The sequence below is a fragment of the Paralichthys olivaceus genome, chromosome 18 (assembly GCF_024713975.1).
Source record: "Paralichthys olivaceus isolate ysfri-2021 chromosome 18, ASM2471397v2, whole genome shotgun sequence".
NCBI classification, from domain to species: Eukaryota; Metazoa; Chordata; class Actinopteri; order Pleuronectiformes; family Paralichthyidae; genus Paralichthys; species Paralichthys olivaceus.
In genome coordinates, this window is record NC_091110.1 from 12,884,919 (window position 1) to 12,900,829 (window position 15,911).

The 15,911-nt window shown below is 43.1% G+C and overlaps 2 protein-coding genes across 3 annotated transcripts; both read left to right on the forward strand.

The window, feature by feature from the left end:
• Positions 1–1,654: 1,654 nt before the first annotated feature.
• On the forward strand, positions 1,655–4,548 carry nfkbil1 (nuclear factor of kappa light polypeptide gene enhancer in B-cells inhibitor-like 1). Its single transcript, XM_020081630.2, has 4 exons — positions 1,655–2,058; positions 2,148–2,260; positions 2,866–2,977; positions 3,066–4,548. The coding sequence occupies exons 1-4, from the start codon at positions 1,785–1,787 to the stop codon at positions 3,653–3,655; spliced, it is 1,089 nt and encodes a 362-aa protein (XP_019937189.2). The 5' UTR covers positions 1,655–1,784; the 3' UTR covers positions 3,656–4,548.
• Positions 4,549–5,497: 949 nt separating this feature from the next.
• atp6v0a2a (ATPase H+ transporting V0 subunit a2a) lies at positions 5,498–15,408 on the forward strand. 2 transcript variants are annotated; one of them, XM_020081566.2, is made up of 20 exons: positions 5,498–5,750; positions 6,488–6,566; positions 6,785–6,882; positions 8,302–8,439; positions 8,745–8,842; positions 8,930–9,056; positions 9,775–9,857; positions 9,950–10,043; positions 10,140–10,352; positions 10,674–10,824; positions 10,922–11,061; positions 11,148–11,305; positions 11,388–11,478; positions 11,573–11,691; positions 12,585–12,795; positions 12,890–13,009; positions 13,099–13,215; positions 13,711–13,828; positions 14,153–14,324; positions 15,028–15,408. In XM_020081566.2, exons 1-20 carry the CDS (start codon positions 5,640–5,642, stop codon positions 15,128–15,130), a joined length of 2,541 nt encoding a protein of 846 aa, XP_019937125.2. In that variant the 5' UTR covers positions 5,498–5,639; the 3' UTR covers positions 15,131–15,408. The 2 variants fall into 2 exon arrangements, with proteins under 2 accessions (XP_019937125.2, XP_019937126.2); XM_020081567.2 differs by having other exon boundaries at positions 8,766–8,842.
• Positions 15,409–15,911: the final 503 nt, after the last annotated feature.

Sequence of the window (15,911 nt, forward strand, 5' to 3'; positions counted from 1 at the left end):
AGCGGATGTGCCCAAGCTTTGGGAGACTCCGGATCTTGGTTTATGTGAGACTCGGACTTGATCATCCTCTTCACAGTGCACAGAGCGTCCCTTCATTCCCTCCTCTATCCTCTCTATTGTGCATCCCTCGCTCGCTCAGGCCTAAATGGATGCCCTGTCATCTGCAGCAGGACCGAGCCAGTTCAGAGGCTCAGCTGCACTGATGTAGGCATCACAGGTAAAGAAAGCTGCAGACACAAGCAAGCAAGAAATCACTGTACGCATGTTACTTCAGAACATTACCTCGAAATGCTCTGTGGTACAGTTCTCACTGGTTTAGTTGGTAACTGGAGATTAGGAATGAGTTGTATCTCAGAAGATGTTAGTCTGTGGAAAGAAGTTTGTGTGTGTGTGTGTGTGTGTGTGTGTGTGTGTGAGAGAGAGAGAGATCAGTTCATCTAAACATGTATGTATCATATAAAATTGTTTTTTCTGAGGATTGTGGCACAAATGACTCAAATTAATTCTTTCATTTCTGAAAGATCTTGAAATGATTTGTATCTGCCTGGATTTTTCCCCTCAAAATGTAACCTAATTAAAAATTCATAAAATTCCATTTTGAGTCTATGTATGTAGATGTTTTTTATTGTAAACGTTGAAATGCACAATATCCATTCACATGACGTGAACTAAAGTTATTAGTTACCACATCACACTTGTTAGGGTCAGCTGCAAATTGGATCATGATCAGTCACAAATTGTGTTTTTCACAACCTCACACTTTCTCAATTACTTCTCTATCTTAAACAGAACTCTAACAAACATTTCTTCTTCTGCAGATGGATGTGAAACCAGCAATATCATGCAAAGCCCCAGAAATACATCCTCCGCTCTATCAATCAGAAGTGAAACTTTCAGGAGGAGCAGTGGCCTTCGGGATTACTAAAAGTTGGACTGTGCATATGCAATCATTTTTCTGGAGATTTGAAATGGGTCATGCATCATCAAAAAAGTATCTGTAAGTTTGTTATTTTCAGTTGTGGGCTGTGGCGGTATACACAAGACCTGACACAAAATAGAAGTAAGTGCAGGGAACTGTTTAAATGCACTTGTTTCAAATTAGGAAACGGTTCCCGGTGGGTTATAAGTTTATTCAAAGTCATAATGTGCATCTACATTAAAGCTTCTCTTCATTCCTCCTGCTCTAGTTCACAGTTCACAGTTCACAATCATAAAGGAGAAATATTATGAACTGGAACATTAAAATGTATAATCAAATAACTGAGAGATCCCAGGGTACATTACAAAAAGTGCACTGGATCACTCGACAGGTGGGGTGTTGACATCAGGCTGAGGCCCAGAAAAACCGCAGCGAGCAGGGAGGGCTGATGAATGTTGAGCTATTAGTCATGAAGAAAGTGTCAACAGAGTCATTAAAGTATGAAAAACAGCAGTGAGGTGCCAAACGCTTCAGTTTTCTGTAAACCAGGAGCTCATAGGCAGAACAGAGGGGCTCTGTCTTCCTATAATAAAGAGGGGGGGGTGCAAGTTAGATTTCACTGCATCCTGACCAGTTCTTCACTCTGCACAGTGAAACACAAGTTCACTTATCAATGGATCTGCTTTAGAATCAGATCAACACTGACATCTAGTGGAACCTTCCCTTCCCCGGAACCCTTGTGACCGAGTCGTTGCTAGCTTCGGAGCTATTTCACAGACGAGCCGGAAAGTCGAGGGCCTCTTGAAGCTAACGTATTTAAGCTAACTCGTAAAAACAACAACAATAACAACCCGTCTCCTGCAGCATGGTGTCCAGCCAACAGAAGCGGGTGTGGAGGTACGTGGAGGAGGGCAGTCTACCGAAGCTGAAGTCGTACCTGAGGAAGCACCGGGACCTGGATGTGAACTTCTCCCAGGGCAAGCGGCAGAGGAGCCCGCTGCACCTGGCCTGCTGTCGGGGAGACGACGCCGTGCTGCGGCTGCTGCTGGATCACGGAGCCGGTGTCCTCCACAGGGACCACAAAGGAGACACGGCGCTGCACACTGCGGCCAACATGGCTCTCAAACACGGGAGGACAGGTGAGGAGGACCGGGGGAGCAGCTGGTGCAGAATTGGGATTTTATTAGTTCTTGCATTCGTATTTATTTTGTGATTTTTCCTCTCTCAGCGTATGATGACCTGGTTGTGCCCCTGAAGCAGAGCTGTCCAGAGGCCATGACTGCTCCGAACCGTGCTGGAGTCACACCTGAAGACCTGCTGGGTTTCATGAGACACCCAGAGGTAAACAGGCTCTGACAATAAACTGAAGGGCTGCTAATGACGGTCAAAATATAAGAATATGGTGTAAAATACCCACTACTAGCTTAGCTTAACTTAAAGAAAATAAAGTCATAGTGATTTTAAAGTAGCACATCATCACACTGAAGAGGCCAGACTGTCAGCAGCAACATTAGTCAACGACTTTATAGCTGTGAGTAACTGTCACAAAACACAAGCTGAACGATGTAGTGAGTGTATCTGATTCAGTGATTTAACATATATTGTTTTGTCTTCACCTCCTGTTTGTTAAGATTCGACTGCAAACAATCATGATCTTTTTGACCCATTGATTATTTGATCAATAGAATCTAAGATAGTTGTGAAGAGAGGCCACATTGGTGTCCCTGAATTAATGTCTTCAAATGTCTGTTTGAGGTTTAACAAAGAGTATAAAACAGAGAAATTCATCAAATGCTCGATGTAGAAACAAATTTGTAAAACAACTAATGAATCATTGATAAACTTTGTTCATTTTCTTCAGCATCACATGATAGTAGAACACAGTTTATGTGGTGGTTGTGCGTGTTGGATCATATTTATAAATCTTTTCTTTATATTCCTCGCAGAGGGCAGCAAACCCGAGTCGTCCACCTGAAACAGACCCTGAGAAGGAGTGGATGGAGAAGCTGTTTGGTGAATGTGAAGATGAATTCTGTGAAACGTTTGGAGTATACGACGGTAAAACTCATACTCCTTCAATGTTAAATTCTATATGTCAAGTTTCACCACTTGATGTTAAGACAGTGTTGCTGTATTTTTTTCACAGCTGACGATTTTCTTCCTGTCGATGATGATGAGGAAGATTTTGGGGACTGGGCCAATCGTATTAGGAAAGAATATTTTGATAAAAAGAATTCTGAAGCTCAAAGACTGGCAGCGTCGTCTTCAGGATGGAAAAAAAGGAAGAGTAAACAAGAGAAAGAGCAGGAGAAGCAAAGCCACAAGGAGCTGCATGAGAGGCTGCAGAGGGAACATGAAGAGTATCTGGCTCGAGCAGCACGTAAAGAGGAAGAGACTCGACAGGGCAAGAAGCGCAGGTACGACGAGAAGTGTGCAGCTACTTTCCAGGGAGGCTCCTCAGCAGGCAGCACAAAGCTGAGCTACAGTGACATCCCCTGGCCAGCTCCCAAAGGTACAGTGCAGGAGATGGTGGACGTCATGCTGCACGGTGTGGACCGCAAGGACGTGCCGGTGTTTCGTAAAATGCTCCGGAAGCAGCAGGCGCTGTGGCATCCAGACAAATTTGCTCAGAGATGTGAGACGCGGCTGGAGGAGAAGGACAAGCAGAGGATCCTGGACACAGTCACAGCTCTGTCACAGGAGCTCAACAGACTGGCTCAGAGTCTGAGGGCTTAGACTCACTGTAGTATTCAAACAAATGGAAATGTGTTCATGTAAAACGTACAAACAAACTTTAGTCAAAGTTATGCACAAATGTGACATGATTTACATCCATGTCTGCAGCAGTTTGTCTGCTACACATGTGTTGGCCACAGCAGCTGTCAGCATTTCTTTATATTTGGTCCCATTTTACAACCAGACATCTTCCTCAGAAATTACATCTTTTAATGTTGACCTATTAAACATCACCCATCCGTCCATCATTTATACCGCCTATACTTTGAGCAAAGTGAGGGGGGGCTGGAGCAATTCCTAGCTGACATTGGGCAAGAGGAGGTGTTCAACCTGGATTTATGACTTTATTTCATTTTATTTGATTATTTATTTGAATGCACATAATTATTTATCAGTATCCTCATTGTTCATAGAACTCCAAAGTACTCCCAGTTTGTGTGTATGAATGTGAATGTTAGGGGGGTGGGGAGTGTCTGTATTGAACACTGAGCAGGGGCATGGGTTTGAGTGATACCTCATTATGAAACAGAAAAAGGCAACTAAATTGATGTTATCCAGATTTCTTGAGTAATTTGTGTATTTTTGCTCTCAAAGCACATCAGCGTGTCGTCAGTCACCAAAAGGACACTCGTTCACGTGATACTTGACTTCATGAAAACATGGTAATAATTAATAACAAGGGAATATCACCAGCATAAATACAGGGTTTGTCACACAAAGAAGAAGAGCAGATGGTCGAGCTGCTTTCAGTGAGGGAACAGAGTAAGAGGATGTGCTGGTTGCCAGGTTTGTGTGCTAACCCCCCTTTTTAAACAGCATCTTGACATTGTGGTACATGATGTGAATCGAGACAAAGGGACTGAATCAACAATATTAAATCCTAACACACAGCACATCCATTTCATTGAGTTTTATTTACATATAATGAATGTTTTTAATTATTTTGTATTGCTTATCTTTTCACAAAGCGAGGGGAGGACCATCGTATAACATCGTAATAGTTTCACGTGTGTATCTTCTGTTAAAGAAGTTATACGTATACTAATAGGATAATAGTCATAATTTTGCAAATAAATGCTGAAACAAATAGTTAAAATTTGTATTATAATATTAATGATTTAGGCATCAGTTTTAGAGATGAGTATACTGTATAAGATTTATTTTACATGTTAAGATGTGTTGTGTTTTTCTTTATTTGTGATTGTTGATGTTGTATCCTCAGTTTCTCTACAGACCGAGCTGCAAAACATCAAGCAAACATACATTATGATTATTATAATGGTTATCGTTTATATCGTTTATTATTACTACTATTGTTATTATTTAGTTTTCTCCTGTGGAGCCAGAGTCTGTGAATGCCACGTCCTCTCTCGGGTCATTTCCCGGGATGCGACCATACCTGGCAACCCCGGAGACGCAATCCGTGTCAATTGCCGGGCGACGCAGCTCCGAGCAGAGGCCGGAGCCTGAGCGTGAGCGCGGCTTCTCTCCCTGAACGTGTTCGGCCTCTTTTGTCCGGTGGATGGTTTGAGTCCGAGTGAAGCCTGTTGCCTGCGGCTCGTCTCTCCGCGTCGTCGCCGTGTGTGTGTGTGCGTACTTGTGCGTGTTTCTGCGCCTGGATGACAGGTGTTCCCGGGGAAGAGGAGCGCGCGGGATGACGCCTGAAGCTGCGATCTCTCGACGCAGAAGGTGCATCAGGGAGGTTTCTGCCTTTGTTTTCTTATTGTTTGCGCTGTAGACACCGAGAGGCGCAGAAGAGGAACCAGAAACCACGGAATGTTGACATGTTCTCTCCCGAGAAGCGTCAATAATAATGGAGAACAATTAATCCCTCGGGGGCCAGGTTAATTGGTTAAGGGGTTTTTACGCGACTAAGCGCAGTCTCGTTGAATTTGTGATGCCCTACATCGGTTCGCAGTGAGCGGCTGCGGGTTGTCTGGTTTTATTCTGAGGAGCGGAGCGGACTGTCTGGCTCAGAATAAAGATGGTGTTCCGGAGTGAGGAGATGTGTCTGGCGCAACTGTTCCTGCAGTCCGGCTCTGAATATGACTGCATCAGTGAGCTGGGAGAGCTGGGGCTGGTCGAGTTCCGAGACGTGAGTAGATACATGAGCACACAATAATCTCTGGGAACGTGTCTGTCTGTCTGTCTGTCTGTCTGTTTGTCTGTCTGTCTGTCTGTCTGTCTGTCTGTCTGTCTGTCTGTCTGTCTGTCTGTCTGTCTGTCTGTCTATCTATCTATCTATCTATCTATCTATCTATCTGTCTGTCTGTCTGTCTGTCTGTCTGTCTGTCTGGCTGTGATGTTTTAAGACAGTCTATGTAACCCTTGAGAGAGGAATTGTTCGTACATTCTTTATTTTACAAATTACACTATCTATCTATCTATTTATCTATTTATGTCTGTGTATGTATGTATGTGTCTATAAATCTATAAATGCATCTATCTGTCTGTCTGTTTGTCTGTCTATCTATCTATCTATCTATCTGTCTGTCTGTATGTCTGTCTGTCTGTCTGTCTGTCTGTCTGTCTGTCTGTCTGTCTGTCTGTCTGTATGTCTGTCTGCGATGTTTTAAAGACAGACCCTTGAGAGAGGAATTGTTCGTACATTCTTTATTTTACAAATTACAATATATATCTCTGAATCTATAAATGTATCTATCTATCTATAAAATCTATACAGATAACTGGTTTAAAGTTTGACTCATTGTGTGATGAGGTGGATGTACTTGAAATGTATTTAAGCAACATTTGAATATTGTGTGTAACCAGTAGAAGACTATTTATCGATGCATGTCCATTGCCTGACCTGTGATGCTCCTCTGGTTTCAGCTCAACCCGAGCATCAGCTCGTTCCAGCGGCGCTTCGTCAGCGAAATCAAGAGATGCGATGAGATGGAGAGGATTCTGGGTAAGACAGTAGAGCACCTGGGCTGGTTCCTGTGGATGCAGCCTGAGCATGTAACACCACCCCCACAGCTGATCATATAAAGCAGGCAGCCAGAGGCCCATTGTGTTCTGCAAAACGCTCCCTCTGAGATTTAAGATTTCACAGCCAGCTCTGACACTTCAAGTGGTAGAGTAATTACCACCAAACAAACCATCACATCAGCATGTTTCTGTCGACAGGTTACCTGCTGAGGGAAATCCAGAAAGCTCATATAGCCGTTCCAGAGGAGGATGAGAGTCCACTCGCTCCACCTCCCAGACAAGTCCTGGAGATCATGGTAATTCTTGTTTTAACCTGATTTTACCATTTGAACACCCACTTCTCAAAGCAGCATATAATTGAGTAAGTTTAAATATACACACACACACCAATATCTCAGTTTCCATGAAATTACAGAGGTTTGTCATCGTCTTCCTTAAAGTGCACACATGTTTATTGAGTCCTGGCTGGAAAACTCATCTTGTTCTTCATGATCTGACAAAATCATAAACATATAATGTATCGTCTCACACCAAATCTTCACAGGAGGGTTGAGAAGGCTCACATGTCGGGTCACTTTACTCACCTTGAGATGTTGACTCTGAATTTAAATTAAAGTTAGCTGCAACTTTCCCACCGGTAGAACAGTGGGATCAGGAGGTCACCGTGTGTCTGTGTTCCGTACCGACTGAGTCACCTCAGCAGCTGAGGGCCCACTTTAGCTTTTGGCTGCCTGACTCTGCTGCTTTTAGCTCCTCCTTGTAATCATCACTAATGGAAGATGATGAAGACAATAAAAGCGATCACCTGCATCATTGCTTTGCCAGACTTTGACTTTTATTATAATTTTTCATGATGAGCTGCTGCATAACACAAGTTAAGGCTCTTTTTGTCTGAGAATGACCTGAAAACTCAATAAGTTGGATGCTCCCAAAAACCAATTATAATACAGTATATTATAGGTATAATTAGGACAATAGTGTGAATTTAAATGTACGGTTGCTCTGATAATACACTTAAAGAATATAGACATATTTCTTTACATAAAATATAAACATGAATTCACGTATTATCTGCGTTGGTTATTCTGTAAAATGAAAGTTTTCATATCTGCAAACATAAATGCCGATACTAATATGTTTGAGAAAGGCTCATAAATCCGCTGGACTCTAGTTATAATTGTTCAGTTATTTATTTCTGCTTTTATATTTTATTTCATTTACCAAAAACACCCACACACACACACATGTAAACACATACTACACTGTATATAAATACACGCGCTTACATTCATATATAGAGACAAACAACTCATTCTTCCTTAGGTTTTATTCATATACAATAAAATGCATTGTGCAGCTGAAGCATTACTTGGTCTCTTGTGACCAGTGAAATCTAATTGATAATTGTAGCTAATGATTGCAAACCTGGGTAAGTGTTGGAGTATGGAGACATTACTGAGTCATTTATCTGCTCTCATGACTCATTTTCTCTTGAGGTGACATCTAAAACCAGCATTTTAACGTAAACAGTTGTCCATTTTACATTTTCCCATTATTGTCGTAAGCACAGTAGCTGCCGCTCACCAGAAGTCCCCAGTTTGGATTTATGGTCGTACTCAACTATCAGTCACATGTTAGGATGTGGTTAGCCTGTGGTAGCTGAGCAGATCATCCCGCTTCTGAATTCTTAAGTTGGTATCTGATGTGATGTTCAGGAGCAGCTCCAGCGGCTGGAGATGGAGCTCAGCGAGGTGGCGAAGAACAAGGAGAAGCTGCGGCGGAACCTCCTGGAGCTCACGGAGTACACGCACATGCTGAAGATCACGCGGACCTTCATACACAGCCGCTCCAGAGTGAGTGTCTTTGTGCTTGTATCTCATTCAAGATTCTTCCCTTCACCACGACAGCAGCATCCTGTGCTCTCGTTGCTAACGTGTCTTGTTTCCCTTGGCGACGGAGGTAGAGGTAGCATTGACTTTAATTAATGACACGGTCCCACTGCAGCCGCTAAGAGCAGCACCTGACTCACCCAGGCTGCAGCATTAAAGAGAGATTCAGCGATAAAGAACATCAATGACGAGAAGGGTTTTAAGAAAATAAACATAAAAGCTATTACTGTTAGCTGTCATCAACGAAACATGTTCCTTTTCATAATTAGCATGAGGCTCTTGGTCCCCAGTATGAAGAATTCCCCACTATGGAGACCGACTCAGTGAGCGGATGCACCGGTATGCAAAGACTTGGAGCCAAGCTGGGGTGAGCAGCAGCATGTCATTGTTTGAACGGTGCCGTTATCAGAGAGAAACAAGCCCTGAACCTAATCTGACTCTCTCCTGGCTGCAGGTTTGTGTCGGGTCTTATCCAGCGGGTGAAGGTCGAGGCCTTCGAGCGCATGTTGTGGAGGGTGTGTAAAGGTTACACCATCCTCAGCTATGCAGAGGTGGATGAGAATCTTGCTGATCTCGACACGGTAAGTTGAGTTGCGCACTGAGAGATCTGATCACAGGTGTAAAGGGCAAAGTTTGTCTCCTGTGACCACTTGTGATCAGATCTCACTTTCCTGCTCCATATGCAAATAATCGTGACCATCATTTGTGCTCACGAGGACCTTCAGAGTTATTGGTTTTTGCGGATTACTCGTGGCCTCCGTAGATTGAGCAGTCTGAAGGCCGTTCCGAAATGATCTGTTCTACGGAGGATTTCTTTCCCCTTGTCCTGCTCTTATCATTGCATCGTCAGCTATTTTGAGCAGCTGCACTTACTGCATCCAGCATAGTTAGCTCATCGGCACGTAATGAATCCTGGGAAAGGTTGGCCCTGAGAAGGATCCATCCGTTGGATTCCCTTTGTTCTTCAGGGAATGGAAGGACGCATTTGAAGTAGCCTTCGAAATGTGACAGCCTAGTTGTGGCGCTGTGATGCAATCGATCTTCAGACACATTTTTCTTGTTTATCCACAATTTAACTTTTATCTTTGCTTGTCTATTTATGAATATTTAATTTTACACAGGAGGCTTTCAAGGCCCATGAATTTTATTTTGTTTATAGATCGACATATATATGAAAATGTTGTGATTAAATAAGTGATAACCAACCAACTAATGTGTCAGCAAAAAATAGGTAATTTTCATCTCTTCATGTCTTTTGCAGTATTTTAATAATAACTTGTCTGTTCTGGGTTGTTTCAGGGTGAGATCAGCAAAAGTGTCGTGTTTCTCATCTCTTTCTGGGGAGATCAGATCGGACAGAAAGTTCAAAAGATCTGCGACTGGTAAGAACGCCATCATCACTCTGTTTAATGTTTAAATACCTGATGTTTTCTGCTTTATTATGACCACACACTTTTTTTTTTATTGTCCTCAGTTACCACTGCCACCTTTATCCACACCCTGAGAACGATGAGGAGCGGGCAGATGTGTTGGACAGTTTAAAGACGCGCATCCAAGACCTTAACAATGTAGGATTAACACACAGCAGCATTAAAGCCTCAGATCCAAACAGGAATATGTAACATGTTCACACACAGACAGTTTAAAAGTGGTGTTTCCTCCAGGTGCTGCACCGCACTGAGGACTACTTGAGGCAGGTTCTGCAGAAAGCGTCAGAGTTGGCCTACAGCTGGGTGGTGCAGGTGAAAAAGATGAAGGCCATCTACCACATCCTGAACCTTTGCAGCTTCGACGTCACTAACAAGTGTCTGATCGCCGAAGTATGGTGTCCCGTCAGTGACCTGGTAAACCTGCGGGGGGCGCTAGAAGAGGGATCGGTGAGTGAAAAATATGGCACCCTGTCTCCTTAAAGGGATAGTTCACCAAAAAAATTAGAATTCTCTGATTCTCTACTCACCACTATGCCGATGGAGGGGTAGTGATTTGTTTGAGTCCACAAAACACTTATGGAGTTTCAACCCTAAGTAGCTATGCTAGCGGAAGAAGTGATGCTACTGTACACCCCGTGCATGCCCTGGGGCGAGAGCTTGTGTGCAGTGTGTGCGGCTCCAGAGGAGGATATCTTTAGGACTTTTAGTGTAAAAACATGGTGTAAATTACTTTGTCTAGGATACTGTATGTGTGTTTTTCCTCATCAGAGAAAAGGTGATGCCACTGTACCCTCCTTTGTGAACCGCATCCCGAGCACCGACACTCCACCGACCCTGTTAAGAACCAACAAGTTCACATCTGGATTTCAGAGCATAGTGGAGGCTTATGGGGTGGGGGACTATCGCGAGGTAAGCCCAGGTAAGAGCTTCTGCTATGTCTTGTGAAGAACAGTGAAGTATCTCTTCATGTGAGAAGCTCTGAGTCAGTGCACTGAGCTTGCGTCTCTTATCCGCAGCGCCCTACACCATCATCACGTTCCCCTTTCTGTTCGCTGTGATGTTTGGGGACCTTGGACACGGGATGGTAATGAGCCTCTTTGCCTTGTGGATGGTGCTGACGGAAAAGAAGCAGAAGAAGAAACGCTCCAGTAACGAGGTGGGGGCGAGTCTTCCTCTCATCATAATGCAGAGTTGTGTTATTGTGAATCATCTTTGGCTGATACCTGTGTTTGCCGCTGCCAGATATGGACAACGTTTTTCAACGGGCGTTACATTATCCTGATGATGGGGCTGTTCTCCATCTACACCGGGCTCATTTACAACGACTGTTTCTCCAAGTCTCTCAACATATTTGGCTCTGGCTGGAGTGTGAAGGCTATGTTCACAAATCAGCAGTGGACGTAAGTTGTCAATACGAATCCACACAATCAGACTTTATTTCCATGCATTTTGGTAAATGACACAACATTTCTTACATTACAGAAACAAAACACTCCAAACAAACGCTCTGCTCACGTTAGACCCCAACATCAGTGGTGTATTCAGTGGACCGTACCCATTTGGCATTGATCCTGTGAGTAAATGCACTTAAACAGAAATATCTATATTTAACCGACTTCACTTTCGTTTCATTATCACTGAAATGTTTTTTTTAAATATTGCATCAGATATGGAACATGGCGGTGAATCGACTGTCCTTCCTCAACTCCTACAAGATGAAGATGTCCGTTGTCATCGGGGTCATCCACATGAGCTTCGGAGTGGTGCTGAGTGTCTTCAATCACTTGTGAGTGCCTCCAGAATCTGTGTCAGTAATTCTTTCATCACCTTTGTTCAAGCGTCACAAACAAGTCATTTAAAAAACTTTATGTATAGAGCACTTCTCAAAATCTAAGTTAGAAAGTGCTTTACAAGTGCAGCAAAATAAAACCGACAGGTCGTAAAATTATGAGCACAGCAAAAAAGACAATATTAATTTAAAAGAACATAAAATTCTTCTCTCCACTCTTACTTTACTTCAGACTAGCTGCTAGACGTTCATAATGCAAACTATTGACAAGGTGTTTTTGTGTTTTCTCTGGAAGAGAGGAGTTTGCTTTACCTCAGATTTATGGCTTTTTAACTTTGCAGAAGTTTTACAAATACAAAATCCTACACAACACAAAACAAAGCATATATCTCTATTAAAACACTTCAATGAGCCTCTTGGTTGCTGTGGAGGACACGTTCCTTTATCACCGCGAACACAGGCCACAATAATTCATTTTGAGTCATTCCCCTGTGCACCGTCCCGCAGCCAGAAATACTCACAAGTGCAGTGCACCAAATCCACGGCTGAAAATAGTCTTTGGCAAAAGCGCTATTAATATTCTCTGATTTGAGGAGCGTAAAAGGTAAAAAGTGATAAGAACTGAAGTGCCAAGCTGTGTCCTGTGGAACATCTGTGTCTTCATTTCTTCAGTTGTTGAACAGAAGGACCTGGTAGCTCCAATCAGTCAAATTGTGTTTGTATATTTATCAAACTAATCAAATGCACCTCAAACATCTTCATCATCCTTATCCTCATCCATTTCTATTACTTTATTATTACTCACTGCGTCTCTACAATTTTATTTTATTTTGAAAGGTCCAATCAATACACTGACCACTTTGACCCTTCACTCTGTTCTCTCCCTTCAGACACTTCCGACAGAAATTCAACGTATATCTTCTGTTTCTGCCTGAGCTGCTCTTCCTGCTCTGTCTTTTTGGTTACCTGGTCTTCATGATTATCTACAAGTGGTTGGCGTTCGGCGCCCGGGACTCCAGCCAAGCTCCCAGCATCCTCATCCACTTCATCAACATGTTCGTCATGCAGGGGAATGATATCACTCCTCTCTACCCAGGACAGGTGAGTGTGTGTTTACTGTATCATATAAATAATATCTGTTTATCACTATTTTTATCTTTCTTAATATTTATTCTTTGCTATCACGACTCCACAGATCGGGCTGCAAATCTTCTTAGTTGTAATAGCGATGCTGTCGGTTCCTGTGCTGCTGTTAGGAAAGCCCCTCTACTTGTTCTGGCTGTATCGTGGAGGCAAAGGCCTGCGTAGACGCAGAGTGAGTCCAGCTCATGAACGAAAATGTCATACGTCTTTCTCCTCCTCGAGCAGTTTGTGGTTTCATGAAAAACTGTTGTCACACCTCAGGGTTATGAGAGGGTGAGGCGTGTAAGCGAGGATGATAATTCCACAGCGCCGGCCTATGAAGATGACGAAGAGGAGGGATTTGACGAAATAACTGGCAGAGAAGCTCTCCCTAAAGAGGTCAGAGATCCACCATCCTCCTGTCCCCATGTGTTGGATGTTGCATTGCAAGCTGCTTTGTTGTGAATGGAACACTGTATGTGACGTTTTGAGGGGTGTGTGCTGCATGAGGCTTATTTGCTTGGCTAATGGAACAATGTGCTGTGGTCATTAAGATCAGGTTAGTGGTCGTAGAAGAGAAAAACCGAGCAGCAGTAATAGTAAGGGGAGACCATAGACTGTTTATAGAGATGGACGACACATCTCCACATCCTCCCATTATTGAGAAATGATGCCAAAATGTCCTGTATGCGAAAGAGTGCTTTGGCTTTTTAGTTTGGTCCTTGTCCCATCTGCTAACATGGAGGAGGTAGGGTTTATGACCTGGTGGCTGTCTGCAGTATGACTTCACTTTTGGGGAGCGGTCTTGTATTTATAAACAGTCTCTGAATCACCAAACAGTTCATTGTTAATTAAGTGTGGTGTCTTATGTGTTGTTAAAATGTGTGTTTACAGTTTGACCTCGCAGATGTGCTCCTGCACCAGGCCATTCACACCATAGAGTACTGCCTGGGCTGCATTTCCAACACCGCTTCCTACCTGCGTCTCTGGGCCCTCAGCTTGGCTCACGCCCGTAAGTGCAGTCGCAGGGAAACGATTTAACTTTCACCAGTGTTATTTCTGTATCTAAGCAACCAACAGCAGCGCAGACAATCTGCTTCCTGTTTACCCTAGCGCCCAGTATGTGTATGGTTATGTGATTTTTGTCTTCAGGTGTGTTAGCATTGACGGAGATGATGACTGATTACTGATTGGCTCATTTAAAACAAAAACGTAATATGGATGTAGCCTTTGTTTGTACTGACTTCCACTTTGCGTTTCTTTGACTTAAACATCAATGTGCTCACGTGTGTTTGCTGTGTGTCTTAATGGATCTTGATTCCATTGGTTTCCTCAGAGCTGTCAGAGGTGTTGTGGTCCATGGTGATGCGTCTGGGTCTGAGGGTCACCACGAGAATCGGGGTCCTGTTTTTGGTCCCTGTGTTTGGCCTCTTCGCCGTGCTCACCGTGTCCATCCTGCTCGTCATGGAAGGCTTGTCGGCATTCCTCCATGCTCTCCGCCTCCACTGGTGAGTCTTAGAAGTTACAACTGATCTGGATGCTCACGATCAATTGTTTAGTTTGACGATATAATAGGAATACAGTGATATGAGACTAGATATCAGCTGTGTCCCTCGGAGGCTGCATTTGAAAACTCACTGCTCCATGGTGGCATGACATGGCTGTTCCATTTGGAAGCCACGAGTAGCAAGCAATGGGTGGATCCTTCTTGAACCTATCCCAGGATTCATTGCTCTTCAGAGACAAATTTAAAACAAGACAATGGTGGGGGCAAGCAATAACATCCAAATATTTGATGCTTCTACTTTTAAATCTAAGTATCGGGCTTCAACTCAACTGAACTGTTAACAATACACATGTTAGAACACCAAGTAGCATTGAAACTTTCTTGTCGTGTCCAAGTGCAGCTGTGTTGCTGGGGAAAGCAGTAAGAACGGGACAAGCTGGTAACGTAAATCATGGAAAACCTCTTTGGACCAGACCGTCTGGTTTAAGTTAAAACCAGTTACGAAGTAGACTGCGTCCTTCGAGGCGGCCCCTGAATTGGGACACAGCTATTGTCCTTGTAGCTATTGTGATATCTAAACTGATCTAAACTAATGTATGGTATTGAATGTGAGCCTTAATGATTCACTTTTCCTATTTGCATTCACATTCCTCATCAATTACTCTGCCTTCATTAAATCGTTCCTGCTTGCTTCTGTAACTCAGGGTGGAGTTTCAGAACAAATTCTACCACGGAACCGGTGTCAAGTTCGTACCCTTCGACTTCTCCCTCCTGCCGTCTGTTTTTGAGCAAGATGGCTTACTTTAAAAAAAAAAAAAGGACTCCAAAGTGCTGGATATGAGTCGGGAGCAGACTTTATGGATGGGACAGATGCTGGAAGCTGGCACAATTCACACTGTGACAACAAACCTGGGAGACGGTGGATTGAAACTCACTCTTGTAGCAACATTTTTCACCACCACAATTTTTAAAATCGTATCGGCTGTGCTGACTGCCTTACTACTGTACCCAGCAGACCTCTGAATATACAGAGGTTCAAAAAGTTTGTTCTGTCATTTGATTTCTAGGTGAGACATCGCTCAGCATTACCTCTCACACCACTTGGGTTTAAATCTTCTCAATATTTAATTTGCATCGTGCGGCGTAAAACTGGTTTTGTATTATTTGCAACATGGTATTTAAAATGAACAGTAAAAGGGTACGATGGTAACTTCAATTATGTTGCTGGAGACCATATGAAGCATCCTTATGTAGTGCCATAGATTTATTTCTAATGAAGATGATGATATTGGGATGCTTTTGTTTTGTTTTTTTAAAACTGCGCCTCCATGTGGTGACGGAAAAGCTGCGGGCATCAAAATAAAAAAAAACCAGTTACAACCCTTTTTGAGGCATATTGTCACAAAGCACTTTGCAGAAATGATTGTACAATTTAAAGTTTTCACTAATGACTGTGATGATGCCAAATGAAAATAATCTGCTTCTTTACTTATTAATGCGTTTATTTAAATAGAGCCTCCCCTGTAACCGATATCAGATACTCTGGATTAAAGTCAAGAAGCCTTTAGTCTTTCTTTGGTGATATTGC

What these genes read in the sequence shown, in the direction of transcription:
- atp6v0a2a (XM_020081566.2), top strand. Translation starts at nt 5,640, where the DNA reads ATGGTGTTCCGGAGTGAGGAGATGTGTCTGGCGCAACTGTTCCTGCAG. An exon ending in AGAAACGCTCCAGTAACGAG is followed by an intron (nt 11,062 to 11,147) that starts GTGGGGGCGAGT and finishes TGCCGCTGCCAG; the next exon opens with ATATGGACAACGTTTTTCAA. An exon ending in TTCACAAATCAGCAGTGGAC is followed by an intron (nt 11,306 to 11,387) that starts GTAAGTTGTCAA and finishes CTTACATTACAG; the next exon opens with AAACAAAACACTCCAAACAA.
- nfkbil1 (XM_020081630.2), top strand. Translation starts at nt 1,785, where the DNA reads ATGGTGTCCAGCCAACAGAAGCGGGTGTGGAGGTACGTGGAGGAGGGC. An exon ending in GTTTCATGAGACACCCAGAG is followed by an intron (nt 2,261 to 2,865) that starts GTAAACAGGCTC and finishes TATTCCTCGCAG; the next exon opens with AGGGCAGCAAACCCGAGTCG. An exon ending in AACGTTTGGAGTATACGACG is followed by an intron (nt 2,978 to 3,065) that starts GTAAAACTCATA and finishes TTTTTTTCACAG; the next exon opens with CTGACGATTTTCTTCCTGTC.